This window comes from Anarrhichthys ocellatus, unplaced genomic scaffold (genome assembly GCF_004355925.1).
Source record: "Anarrhichthys ocellatus isolate YVR2014 unplaced genomic scaffold, GSC_Weel_1.0 scaffold2, whole genome shotgun sequence".
Taxonomy (NCBI): domain Eukaryota; kingdom Metazoa; phylum Chordata; class Actinopteri; order Perciformes; family Anarhichadidae; genus Anarrhichthys; species Anarrhichthys ocellatus.
Window position 1 is genome coordinate 1,678,983 of NW_022280032.1, and position 13,618 is coordinate 1,692,600.

Consider the following 13,618-nt stretch of genomic DNA (forward strand, 5'->3'; position numbering starts at 1 on the left):
TTATGTGATACCTCCCCTCTCTCTCAATCTGAGTAAAGGTTCCCCTCCCTCCTCCCTCCTCTCTTCCTTCCTTCTCCCCGCAGCTCTTCTGTTTGTTTGCACTCACTTGATCCGGAGCGGAAATTCCTCTCCGTTTTTGTGAATGACAAACTCATTAACAATTCATCAACACGGGGGCCGCTCCATCCGGCCCCCGTTTCCAAGACGACCGCCGCTGGGAGCTCCTGTGATTGGTCGGGGCCGACATAATGTATCCAATGGTAACGCCTCCCCAGTTTGCAGCCATTCAGCAAGTCCCCGCGCCGCAGAGAAAGAAAGAGAGAGAGAGAGAGAGAGAGAGAGCGAGCGCATACACAGAGAGAGACCGCAGAGCGTTGATTCACATCGCGGACAGAGCGGGGAGGAGAAACTTGTCCTGCACGCACTAATAAAGCCGAGCTTAACCCGCACGGTTCACATCCAGAGGCACCAGCTCACCCCGACGTTCTACTGCGGATTTTTCCCAAAACAGGAAAGAGGAGCAGTCGCGCGCCGAGCCGTGGAGTTATATAAGAGCAGAGGACGCCTCGTCGCGAGGGCCGGTGCGACTCATTGATAAATAACACGGGCTCTCTCCGGACAGACGCATGAATGATTGCCAGCGGAGGCAGGAATCTGTGAAGGAAACCCCGCGTTGTTGTTGATCCGCGTCCTACCCAAAAGCGCACGGAGCGCATAGAAGGATCTGGACTGAGATTTTATTCTGCACTTTGATATTTTTCCTGCGGGCTCATCCAAGCAAGAAAGAAATCAGATTTTTTTGTTTTTGCCTTCCCGCTGCAGCCAGTAACCCTCGCTTCTTCAAATCATATTTGTCCCTACCAACTCCTGCTTATAAATGCTCGACAAGCTCCGACCCGTCATCCAGCTCGACTCCGTAATGGCGATCAGCAAGACGGTGGGCTGGCTCCGGGAGCTGCTGGAGACGCGCAGGGACGGCCTGCTGGTGATGGACTGCCGGGCCCAGGAGCTGTACGAGTCGTCGCACGTCGACACGGCCATCAACGTGGCCATACCGAGCCTCATGCTCCGCCGGCTCAAGAAGGGCAACCTGCCCGTGCGCTCGCTGCTCTCCGACGGCGAGGACCGGGAGAAGTTCGTGCGCCGGTGCAAGACGGACACCATCGTGCTGTACGACGAGTACAGCCGGGAGTGGAACGAGAACGTGGACGGGGGCTCGGTGCTGGGTCTGCTGCTGAGGAGGATGAAGGACGAGGGCTACAAGGCCTATTATCTGGAGGGTGAGTGCGGTTTATTCACATTTTCTGTTTTATAAGGGGGCTGCCGCTGTTCATTCACAGCCGCAGATTACTGCGCATGAGACGGAGGCGCGCGCTTCAATGTGGAATCTTAATTTGTTGTCATTTGAGTTGCACCTTGTTTACATCTTAAAAATAGTGAGTCAAACATATCCTGAATGTGTATTTAAACATAATGATGTAAACTGTTTGCAGACATTCAGAAAAGAAAAAAACATCATGCAGCTAAATGCTTTTGAATTATAAATTGAATGCATATTATTTTTGCAGAACACGCGCTCCCGCAGCGGCCTTGTATTAATCGGAGTTTCTGTTTTGCATCTTTTTTCTAGGTGGCTTCAGCAAATTCCAGGGCGAGTATCCGGGTCTGTGTGAAACCAACCTGGACGGCACCTCCAACACCAGCTCCCCCACCGCGCAGGTGCTGGGCCTCGGGGGGCTGCGGATCAGCTCCGACTCCTCCTCCGACATCGAGTCGGACATCGACCGCGAGCCTAGCAGCGCCACGGACTCGGACGGCAGCCCGCTGTCCAACCCGCTGCCCTCCTTCCCGGTGGAGATCCTGCCGTACCTCTACCTGGGCTGCGCCAAGGACTCCACCAACCTGGACGTGCTGGAGGAGTACGGCATCAAGTACATCCTCAACGTGACCCCCAACCTGCCCAACCTCTTCGAGAACGCCGGGGAGTTCAAGTACAAGCAGATCCCCATCTCGGACCACTGGAGCCAGAATCTCTCGCAGTTCTTCCCCGAGGCCATCAGCTTCATTGGTGAGTAATCCCGCAGAGCTGGAACACGCGCTGCAGCTGCTCTTGCTGCAAACTGTTACCCCCCCCCCCAGGTCTCTGGGCTGTTTAGACCACATGCTTGACTATCTCCATTACTGATTGAACTGAAAAAAGCATGTTTTTAAGTTCTAACATGCAACTTTGTGGCAAAGTCACTTTGCTTGTTTTGTCTGACCAGCAGTTAAAAAGTCATGTGATTACAGTGACACAACCAGGATGCAAAATCCTCACATTTGAGAAGCAGGAAGCGATTTATTCAACTAATCATTCCATCGCTTAATCCCTCACCCGGGAGGACAACGTGTGATTGTTTTGAATGAGTGCAGACAAAGTGAAATGGGCCGCAGATAGTCATAATCTCATTAATGGGACCTGGTCTTATAACCGGCAGGAAGTTCTCCAGGTCCCCATTGTGCAGCAGAGATTAGATGAGGTGTCCCCAGCTGTGATCTTATCAGTCAGCCGGGTGCAGGGACACACAGAGCGGGCAGATCGAGGCCATTGTGTGGAGGAGTGCGAGTCGGCCTCTAATGGCGCGCAGGCCCGAAATGCACCGGTGCACAAATGGTTTGACTTAAATGGGAGACGTCCTGGGCCCGTCTCTTGTCCCCGGGGCGCTTGTGTAATTGCAGGCACAAAGGGCAGTGTTGAAAGAGGAGAACGGGAGGGAGGGGGGAGAGTGAACGAGGGGAGGGCGGTAATTTGAGCGCAACAGGAAGGAAGTGGCATTGAAAGTAATCTAGGACATGGCATTGCCCTCCCTCCTCCCCCCCTCCACATTACAAAAGGAGCCATTTACAGGCCCTGTTGACATCCTGTTCGCCCTGACAGGGTGCCCTCATGACTCCTACGTTTACACGCCCAAATGGCACCATTGTCAGAGTGGCCCCGGCGAGCAGAAGAATGGCTTAATAGACCGTAATAGTCAATTTCCCCCAAAAAATAAAAACAAAAGAATGTCCTCTGTGTTTTGTGTGCCCCCCCTTGTTTGTTGACTGACACGCCTCGGAGATAGCCAGGATAATAACTTCCGCTGCTCTCCCTCCCTGGAGCCGCTCCAGCTTCCAGCACAGCTTGACTTAAATGTCACAGATGTTTATCACAAGCTTTGTTCTGTCTGTGTGGAAAAGGGGCAGCACTTTTCATCACTTGTAGGAGGACTAGTGCGTTGAGCTGTTTTCAGTTGGTTGCAATCTGCATCCTCACTGCTAGATGGCACCGAATCCTACACACTGCTCCTTTTTTTAAAACAAAGCAAACAAACTGAAGATGCCGCGGGAACTTTTCTGACATTTTATTGAGTAAAACCTGTTTTTAACCGCGTGTTGCTCTAAATCTGCTGTGCTGTTCTGGAAGAGGTCTATAACATTTCCACCCTTTTTTCTTCTTCTCTTCCTACCAGATGAAGCTCGAGGCCAGAAGTGCGGCGTCCTGGTCCACTGCCTGGCGGGCATCAGCCGATCCGTGACGGTGACGGTGGCCTACCTGATGCAGAAGAACAACCTGTCCATGAACGACGCCTACGACATCGTCAAGATGAAGAAGTCCAACATCTCGCCCAACTTCAACTTCATGGGCCAGCTCTTGGACTTTGAGCGCACGCTGGGCCTCAAGAGCCCGTGCGACAACCGCATCGCGGCGCCAAGCCAGCAGCTCTACTTCACCACACCGACCAACCACAACGTCTTCCAGCTGGACCCCCTGGAGTCCACGTGAGGTCGGCCCATCGCGACCACCGCTCCTCGCCGGAGGTTTCGTGGGCCTCCCCTTTTTGGAAAAGCTGCAAAAAGTTTTCTCTTGTTTCCTCCGTCTGCCGGGGGACCGAGCGCCTGACCTTATTGATGCGGGGCGACCGCTGCCGAGCGTGGTGACTGGAGGGCCGAAGCTGTCTGGCCGAGATGCAGCCGCTTGCTGACTAGATGAGGAGCGACAGTAAAAGAGACAAAGAAAACGAGGAAGAGTGCAGATACCCTCTTCAATCCTATAGCACTGTCAGGACTCCTGAGGTCTTATATCTCTTTTTGTCATTGTATCTTGAGGAAACTTAAAGTGATTTGTTGGACAGCTTATGCTTCAAAGCTCCTGGGCTGGTGTGCCAAAGAGACTGATTGTTCAAACTGGACAGATCTAACAATGAAACTCTTTTTTTAAATGTTAGTTTTGGGGTCCAGCACTGGTTCCCAAGACACCAGGGTGCGTTGTCTCCTTCGTCTTCCGTGAAGACTTGCCTGTGTGGGGTAGAAGCACCCCGGCTTTAGACGGCACACTATATACTGGACTCGATTTTGCATTTGTGGAGTCTTTTCAAACATTTATACGTTGTGTATATATATCTTATATAATATAAAAAACAATACATAGTAAAAAGCCTTGCTCCAGTATATACCCTTTGCAACAAGTGGGTACTCTTTGTTTCATATTCTACTTTTATGTAAGCAAACAAACTGCATATTGATCCGTATGTTTTAAGTTGATTATGCCAAAAAAGGAAAAAAATCAAGTAGGATTTTCCAAGAATTGTGCAAAAAATGTGTACACGTGTAATATATTTGATGATCGCTTTACGTGTGAATTCAGCCGACGGGCCTTGTCTTTGCACCCACCCTCTCACGAATCAAAGTCACCGTGGTGGGTTGCCTTGCTTTTGCGCTCAGATGGGTGTTTTTTTATTTTTGCATCAGCCTTCAGAGAGATTCCCCAGATATTGTTTTAAATTTGTATTATTTTCACACAAAAAAAAGTCAACCAAACCGTGAGCAGTTTTAATATCTTTTTTTTTTATTCAATTTTTTCTAAAATTTGGCACCACATAGCATCCACATGTTGTCTGGATCTCTGAAGGCTGATGTGAGTCATCCTGATCTGTGCACAACCGGTAAAAGTCTCGGACATGTAGACAGAGCTAGGAGGCTTTGCTCACCCTCGCCTCTTCAGGGAAATGCAGTTTTTACTTGTCAAGAAGAGAGAAAAAGGAATGCCCCTCTACAGAGAAGGCCATTTCTCCAGAGGAAGCCATCCTTGCCACCCCCCCTCCTCTCTTACGAATGTAAAGAAAAGATAAATTATTAATAAATTGCTATTTTGTCTACACTTCAACCTTTCCATGACTGTTTTTCCATTGATACACTTGTTGTTTGTCTGTTTCCTCGGTGACACATTTATGTAACGCGGCACAGTCGAGTGTTGAAACCAGCCGGCCGGAGTCACGACCGCAAACACAGTCGCCGTGAATCATGGGGCTGTTTTTCGCGGCGCTCTCGCTGCTCATTAACTACAGCAGCACTCGACGCTTGTGTAACAAAGTGCCGCGCACACTCTGTTCTCTGTGACAATCATTCACGAACAAAGTGATTCCAGTCACACCGTAAAAACAACAACAGCCCGACTGGTTTTTCCAGGTGCTGCTTTTGCTGCGAGGCCGTCGGGTTCACACAAACACTCCTGAGGGCAGGGCCTCTGCCTGCAGCCATCAAAGGGAGCTGAAAAGCACCGGGATGTGGTGTCATTTCATAGCAAGTGCGGTGGCGTGTACCTGCAAAGACCTGGAGGCCCAGGAGAAAAGGATCCTCACGGCGCAGGAGAGGGAGGAGGAGCGTTGTGTTCTCACGCAAGCAGCTTCGCAGCTCAGCAGAGACCTGCACCAACATTCCCACACATGCTGATTAACACCAGCAGCAGAGAGTGTGTGTGTGTGTGTGTGTGTGTGTGTGTGTGTGCGCGTGTGTTAATTCCCTGGAGTGTGGGGTTAGGGAAAAGCAAAGAATTGATCTCCTCGCATCAAAGTTGATAGAGAAACCGATGTCAACTGATTATAACGAGAATGTCAATGACGTCACTCGCGTGCAGCTCTTTTTGTCTGAGAAGACCGAATGTGTTCATCAATGGCGAAAAGTCCTCAAACGGAGGTTCAGTTAAATGCGTGAGGAAGTGCAAAGTACACCGAGCATAAATGGTGAGGAATATGTAGCAATGCAGTTCAAGAGGTTCGGAGTCGTGAAAAAACATAATGACCAACGGAGCCTTCTATTATATTATAAAATAGCCGATGTCAAAAACAGTACTTTTTCATCTCTTCAGCATCCATATTTATTTTCCTAAATATGCAGAATACAGAAAGTATAAAGAGATCATATCTATTTGGAGAGAAAATACCACAAAATAGGAAGGAAGTCTTGTACTTCTTTTAAAACTCAAAGCAAGATTAAAAAAAATTACATTAATTAGCAATGAAATGTGATAGATAAGCAATTATTGGACGGCGTTAAATTGTAAAAAGGAGTCTCTGATGTGACTTTTTTAGGTTTAAACTGGAAATGCAATCTGGCATGGCGCTGAACAAAGCCAGTCAATCATTGGCGATGCAACAAAGGCCCAAACTTGCACGCTCATGTCCTGACGTGAATGATCAGAAAAAGACTCCTATGTTTTTAGAATGCGTCAGCGCTCCCCCTTTTTGACCACTGTCCAGTTGAAATATTTTCCGATTCCTGGATAATCATTTCATCATAATATGACACCTACAAACGAGCTGTAACCGCAAAATACACACAACTTCTTTTTATGGATTTATGGAGAGTTTTGCAAGAGTTTGCATAACAAAATGCAAAATACAGGAATCCGACAGTAGTTTTCCCTATTTATACATACAGGGTTCATACTGGGGAAGCTTTACACGTGCAACCTTATCAAAGCGGAATATTAGATAACCATAGTGTTATATATTTTATGTTTGGGTGTTTACAGTGATCATTTCCATTCAAAAGGTTGTAAATCCAGTTCTTTAATGTCATTGTAGTACACTGGACAACTTTAATCAAATAAAACATAATTTCCCAACAACAAACTTGTGGCTGGTGAAAATGCTGAGTGGCTCGTAATTTTGGAAATCTACCGGAGCGGAAAAGTTCATGCCTACAAGTAGTGTAAAAACACAAGCCAGCTTTTTCAGTTCATAATAATTTTATTAACGATATATTGTATTGTTAGTCGTGTATACAGACAAATTTGCCTCAAAGGTATGGTAAAGACATGGAAATTTATTGTCAAAAATGTGTATATACCCTGTATACATTTGTCAATTCTACTGTATACAGTGGCATTCATTGCACCCCGTCTGACCAAATAATAGTGTTTGAGAGGTTCAGCCAGCCGGGTGAAATTCAATGTCTTGCTCAAGGACACTATGTCAGATTTGGACCCACTGGCTGCTGCAGGGGATCAAACCTGTGAAACCCGCAGGTGAAGGGACAGGTCTCTCGTGTGGACGGGTGTCGTCCATCAAACCTGAACCCGACTATGGCCAAACTTTTATTCTTAGCGTGGGCGGCCGTGATGTCATGGCAGGACCGGTGACTGACGGATAGGGTCGGGGGGTATGCGTGGCACGCCGAGGGCCCCGGGGCCGTTCTTCCTGTCTGCGGCTTGGCCTTTCGTGGTTTTTAAAGCTCAGGATTAAAAAGGGCACAGAAAACTACCGGTGCTAATTTTAGACAGGCACGTAGAGGGGCTTGGCCGACCCCCCCATCAGCACCTTCATTGCAGCGGCACAGCGGCTACGACAGGACAGGCCATACAGGGATCTGGAAACACGTATGTTCGGGTCACGGCGAGGGCTGTCAAGGGGGTTGGCATGTTGACATATAGTCAGAAGACAGAATGTACAGTAGTGAGGAGATGGGCATGCGTTCAGACTAAAAAAGCTCTGCATTAAAAATAAAAAAGTGAGGGTCTGCTTTGGTGGGCTGCTACAGGTATGGGTGAGGCTTCAAGGCTTTAAGGCTTCTTAGATGCCATAACTTGGATTGTGATTCCAAGGTTTGGTGGCACCAACAAGGATTAATTTAATCTGAAATAAATTCTAATCAGAGTTTAGCAAAACTAGGTCTGAAATGAGGAAATCCAGATTTGAAACAAAGTAGAGCTCCGTTGCACAATGTCAACTAATCTCAGTTTAGTAAATACAAGTTTCAACCAAAATGAAATAGAGTTTAATCAATATGGAGATGTTATCTTATCCAAATGAAAGTTTACGTGATGTCTGGACCTCATAGGCTGAGTAAACGTTTGTTTAATCTGTAAAGAAATGTGAGAATAACGTTTGTTTGTGGCTTGGTCATCTGTGGCTCCTCAAAAGTTGGTCTATATAAAAAAAGATCACCGTGTGCTTGGTGACAAAAAGTGCAACCACAGTAAAACACCGCCCCTCCTCACCGGAACACTACAAGTTGCAGTCTTTCCATTAAAATACATGATCGAAAGCATTTCTCCTCAGCTACATGTCCTCCTGTGAATATGCTGTAATGGAGCGCAATCAAACTACATTTCTGGGGGTTTAAGATTGCCATCTTTGAAGGGCGCTTCCAGCTAAATGTGACTGATGTATCATTCAAACACAATTGCAGATGTTGGGGAAAGTACAGCAGTCGCAGATGGCCGCACCAAAAGGAAGACGTGAACCCTGAAGGTCTGTGATTCAGGAGGAAGTCGTCTTGTTCTGACTTTTAAAGAAAGCACACGACGGACAGAAAAGTCATGTCAAGCAACTAATTAGAGCTGGAACGGTAAATGAAATATATGTTGTATCTGAAATGATTAATAATTGAAGCAGTATGTCTTCTGGGTTACGAGAGTTATGCTGATAGCATGAATTTAATTTAAACTTTGACCGCTACTGTCACCAGTAGGAGCTGTGGTAACATCTGTAGAGTGCTGCAGGGATGACGTATGTTTGCGGGCCAACTCGGAAGTTAGCATCGCAATGGTTCCCTCGACAAAATGCCAACAGGACATTTCCATTGGATTTTGGATTATTGTAGAAAATAAACTCTGTGGCAAACAAACATTCATGATACAGCAAGATAATCTTCACAGATGAACACCACTGTCATGATTTGTGAAGCTTGAATGCAATCGGCAGATGTGAAAAGCTAGCGTTGGTCTACGTTGGCGTGATGAGGTTTTGTAGTCTCATTAAAGACGTGTAAAAGCTTTAAAAGTGGGGTATTTACTGGCGTGTTTTATATCGTAGAGCAAAAGTAAATATTTCGTGAGCTTGTGTTGAACACAGACTTTATTTCAGCCATCTAACGAAAAACCCATAAAAAAAAAATGCTGACTCATTTCTGGGGTTTTGGACTCAAAAGAACTTTTCCCTTATACACACATTTTTATTTATTTATTATAAAAAGCCAAATACAAGCGAGATCCAGACATCAGCATGCTGCATATTGGAATAACTCAATAGCTCAACTGCTATTTTGGCTGGAGAGTTGTTTGGTAGCAGAAATGGCTCACGACTCCAGGTGCTCGGTGATAACGCCGTCCTCCAGTCAGAGCAGCTAAGTTGCCAGTGCGTGGGGAGGTTTTTGTTCCAGAACAGGAGCCCTGAGCCAAAGAAAAAGAGTAACTTTTAAAAGTCTGAAAACAGCACCTGAACAAAGTCGTTCTTGAAGTTTCTGGTAACTTCTGTTCCTTTGTGTTACGGAGCTTCAACAAAAAGCCTGCGTGCTCATTTCTCCTAACATGTGCTGCAAAGTAACACTTTGCGGTGTTGAAAACGCCACATCCGCTCTGTGATTGAGTTCGGACACGACGTCCAGCTGTGGGCTCGCTGTGGAGCGTGGCTGCCCCCCCGCTCCCACCGGTGTTCTTGGCCATGAAAATAAAGGCAAGAGGATGCCCGGCTAAACTTGGTGCGCCTGCTAATCCTCTGCTAACGGTTCCTGTCCCTCTTACCCTCCAGCGACAGCGTGTTGACAGCAGCCTCCACCCCCCCCAAATTTCTCCCTCCACCATCCATCCCTCCATCAGCCCCCCCGCCCACCTGTCTCATGTCACATTGCTTCCCCATCATCCACTCCAGCAATTTCCTGTTGCCCTCGCAGATCGTGTTACAAGTTCCAAAATTGCAAAGGCAGACACACACACACACACGCACACGCACACACACACACACACACACACACACACACACACAGCGTTCAAACTCACTCTCAAAACACACAGACATAAAAGGGAGCAAACACTCTCTGACACACACACACACACACACACACACACTCACTCTTGCATGCCAGCCGTGCTATCATTTTCGCTGCCAACCCTCACAATCTCCTCGCTACACCATCACACTTTCCAACTCTCTCTCTCTCACACACAAACACAAACACACACATACACACACCCACACACACACACACACACACACACACACAGACACACACTCTAACCAGATTATTAATCCCGTTCAGGGAACAGGCTGTGACCAGAATCTCTTCGGAAGCAACAGATGGACCAGCTCCCAAAAAAACAAACCCCAAAACACTTCCTGTCGGAGGATTTGCACACATACACATTCATGTTTACTTATGAGTCACTTTTAAGGACTTTACATTTATTTCCTGGAGACGTGTCTTGACCTGAAACATAAATACTGCTCTCCTAACCCTAACCCTCAACCAGTGACCCCAAAAATGTGTTCAGGTGTTTGGAGAAAATCATTTTGAGAAATACACTTTTATTCTTAAATTCTTCTTTTAATTTAGTATTTTGCAACACTGTTGTTTATATGGTGTTTCTTTCATACAGTTATAATTTGTGCTTTTTTTCTTTCTAGAATCTCAAAGGCAGTTTCTGTGTAAGAGTATGAACACAATGATTGGTGGGAGAATTGGCAGCGATACAAGGAACAATCTTGCCTCCTTTTGCTCCCCCCAACCATCTACACACCTGCTCCTGCTTCCCTGTGTGGCCTCTTCCTCCCCCCACCTCCTCACCTGCATCTCATTCCCTCATCAGCCTCTCACTGCATAAACCAGCTCCATTCGTTCCCTACCACACACCGTCAGAGCCGCGATGTGGTTTTCTGCCGGTGCGCCCGAGCGATCTGCACATCTTGTTTATCCCCAAGCAACTAACGCACCAACAGACACAACACTCAAAACTCACCAAGAAATCCATTTCTTTATTTGTCTGCTGATTTCTCCTCTGATCGTTATGAAGCTTTGAAATAAGTTTGAATAAGTTTTCTCCAGTTGAAACATTTTCATCACTTGTTTTGCATTCTGTCTGAATTGAACATCAGTTGGGAGGACACTTTAGACCAATTAACTTCTCAGGAAGCCGGTTTATTTGCTTCAACACAGCTGATGTAAATGCAGCTAATTTGGATTTTCTTTTTTGCTTTTGTACCGTTCATCACAGCGGACATTTTGATTCGATGTAGCAGGACAAACGCAGGTGCTATTAATAACACTAAAGCCAGCTGATTCCATTCAGATGTTCCAGCTGCCACCAGGGTGATGCTATTGAACATGTTGGTTTACTGCATACTTTGGAGCCTGAGGGATATTTTATTCCACCTGTTTGTGTCCCGTTAAGTCAATATGTTGCAATACACACACCGGCTTTTATTTGTGGGCTTCATAGCTGGAAGTGAAACCACCAAACTTATCTGTATCTGCTTTGCAGCAGGCAGCAGTGTTCTTTTACTATCTTTGTCAGGACCAGATTGAGTGTCGACCTTGCCAGGGAGGGGACAGTTTGTCATGTCTGCGGTGTGCTCCAACTTGGTCGTAGGGTTAAAGCTGCAACATGTAACACGCAGCCACATGCTCCAAACAAATAGGGGTCAGGATTTCACCTCTGACTGGGTCCAAAATTCAACCAAACTCCTGAAACTCTGAGCGACGGTAAAATTAACATTGAATTCAGCCATCAAATATCCCAGCGCCGGGTGTCACGGAGGGCTGGTGGGGTGCTGGTTCTAACTTGTAAAAGCAGCAACAGAAAGTTGACCACGAAGCCAGGGTGCGGGTCATTCTTTCGTTTCCGCCACTTTGGATTTAAAATATAAAATGCACACGGATCATGAATGCATTCAACAATTTCAGTAGACATCTCTGCAACGCAATACACAACCGTCTTTGAAATAACGCTTTACATTCTGTAACGCTTTACATTCTGGCAGTGTTGGTTCATTTTTTTCCATGCTTTAGATTAAAACCACACGCAAGAAGGTTAGATTCAGTTCAGGGTCAGGAGCTAGGGAATGCAACTATTATTAGGTCCTCACAAGTATAGACGGAGTACAAACATGCATGTAGGTTTCATTAACGTGCTTTCCCACCGTTAAAATCATCACTTGTGTCGTTGCAACCTCTGACATCACCCACGCCCTCCAGAATGCTGGGAAGGAATATCTGGAGTGGGGGGGGGTAAAGTCAGAAAGAAGAGCTTTGTTTTGGGCCGCGGTGTTTTGCTCTCCCTGTGTGTGTGTGTTTGTGTGTACATACATTGTAATACAGTGTTCTCTATTGCTGCCCACGCAATTTCCTCAGCAATTTTCCCAGTGTGATCACAACTTGACTTTGCTCCAGAACAGTCTGACATTTCTGCTCAATATTTAACCTTTTAAAATGTAAGTTTGGATTTGACACCAGTGAATCTTTTCTTTTGAATAAAAAACACATTTTCACTCGAGGTAAAGCTGCAACGTGTTTGAGACAAACGTGTTTCTACGGTCAGGCCGTGAAGCCTGAGATGTTGTGTTCCTTTTTAAAAGACAATCTGACAGCCTGCTCTCCTAAAAGTTAAATAAAAACATTCCCATACAAAGAAACTGATTTGTCAATTATGTTTGGAGAGAAACTTATTTTAGTTTGTTTTTGAAGCATCACAAATACATTTGTAATTAGTCTGCTGAAGTCCTCTTATGATAGAGGTTGGGATGAATGGATGAATGGATGAGTCAACCAAACACAGGACTGTGACCCAGGAGACCTCTGTTTGTGTCCTGTGTGAAACCAAAGTAAACGTCACCTTGTTAACGTCCTTAACTTAAATAACGTAACAAACGTAACTAGTTTAAGCCAAACCATGATGCTTACTAAACCTAACAAAGTAGTTTTGTTGTACTTTTGTTTTGTTTTAATTTTTAACCGTAACCACGTATTTAAAAACTATAAAATTACCTACAACTAAACCGCATTCTTAATTATGTTACGTGGGAGATGTGTTTTCTCCCACATAACTTAATTGAGAATGCGGTTTAGTTGTAAGTAATGTTATAGGAGACGCGGACGACCAACAGCTCCTCTTTTTGGACATTTGCAAGCTTTTGAATTTTGCTTTTGAATACATCTTGTTGAGCATTTTTTTCTAAATTTGAATAGATTTTTTTCACACATACTGTTTCTTCTACAGATTAAGAACTAAAAATCTATTTACCTGTAAATTAACCTACTCATTATTTAAAAATCAAAACTACCGTCAATAAAACCGAAAACCAGTAATTATTCAGTTTCTTTCAAAATATTTTATTGTGTTTCCATGTGTAAAAATGCATTGTTTTATATGGTGAATGAAAGGTGTGTTTTGTGCCATTTCTTCTATGGTTACATATTCTTAATTTCTTAATGATGATCATATCAAATCTTTAGTTCTAAACACTCTAAAAACTGCAAGTTATCTGATGGAACCTTATTAAGCTCTGTTGTGAATTAAAATGTAGTTTTAGACAGCTTTACTGGTAAA

General features: G+C 45.5%; 1 protein-coding gene across 1 annotated transcript; it reads left to right on the forward strand.

Moving 5' to 3' along the window:
• Positions 1 to 350: 350 nt before the first annotated feature.
• dusp6 (dual specificity phosphatase 6) lies at positions 351 to 6,224 on the forward strand. Its single transcript, XM_031869837.1, has 3 exons — positions 351 to 1,280; positions 1,631 to 2,068; positions 3,489 to 6,224. Exons 1-3 carry the CDS (start codon positions 878 to 880, stop codon positions 3,800 to 3,802), a joined length of 1,155 nt encoding a protein of 384 aa, XP_031725697.1. The 5' UTR covers positions 351 to 877; the 3' UTR covers positions 3,803 to 6,224.
• Positions 6,225 to 13,618: the final 7,394 nt, after the last annotated feature.

Bases quoted from the DNA above. Each gene is read 5' to 3' on its own strand.
- dusp6 (XM_031869837.1), top strand. From the start codon at position 878: ATGCTCGACAAGCTCCGACCCGTCATCCAGCTCGACTCCGTAATGGCG. The intron at 1,281-1,630 runs GTGAGTGCGGTT...TCTTTTTTCTAG, and splicing joins CAAGGCCTATTATCTGGAGG to GTGGCTTCAGCAAATTCCAG. The intron at 2,069-3,488 runs GTGAGTAATCCC...TCTTCCTACCAG, and splicing joins CGAGGCCATCAGCTTCATTG to ATGAAGCTCGAGGCCAGAAG.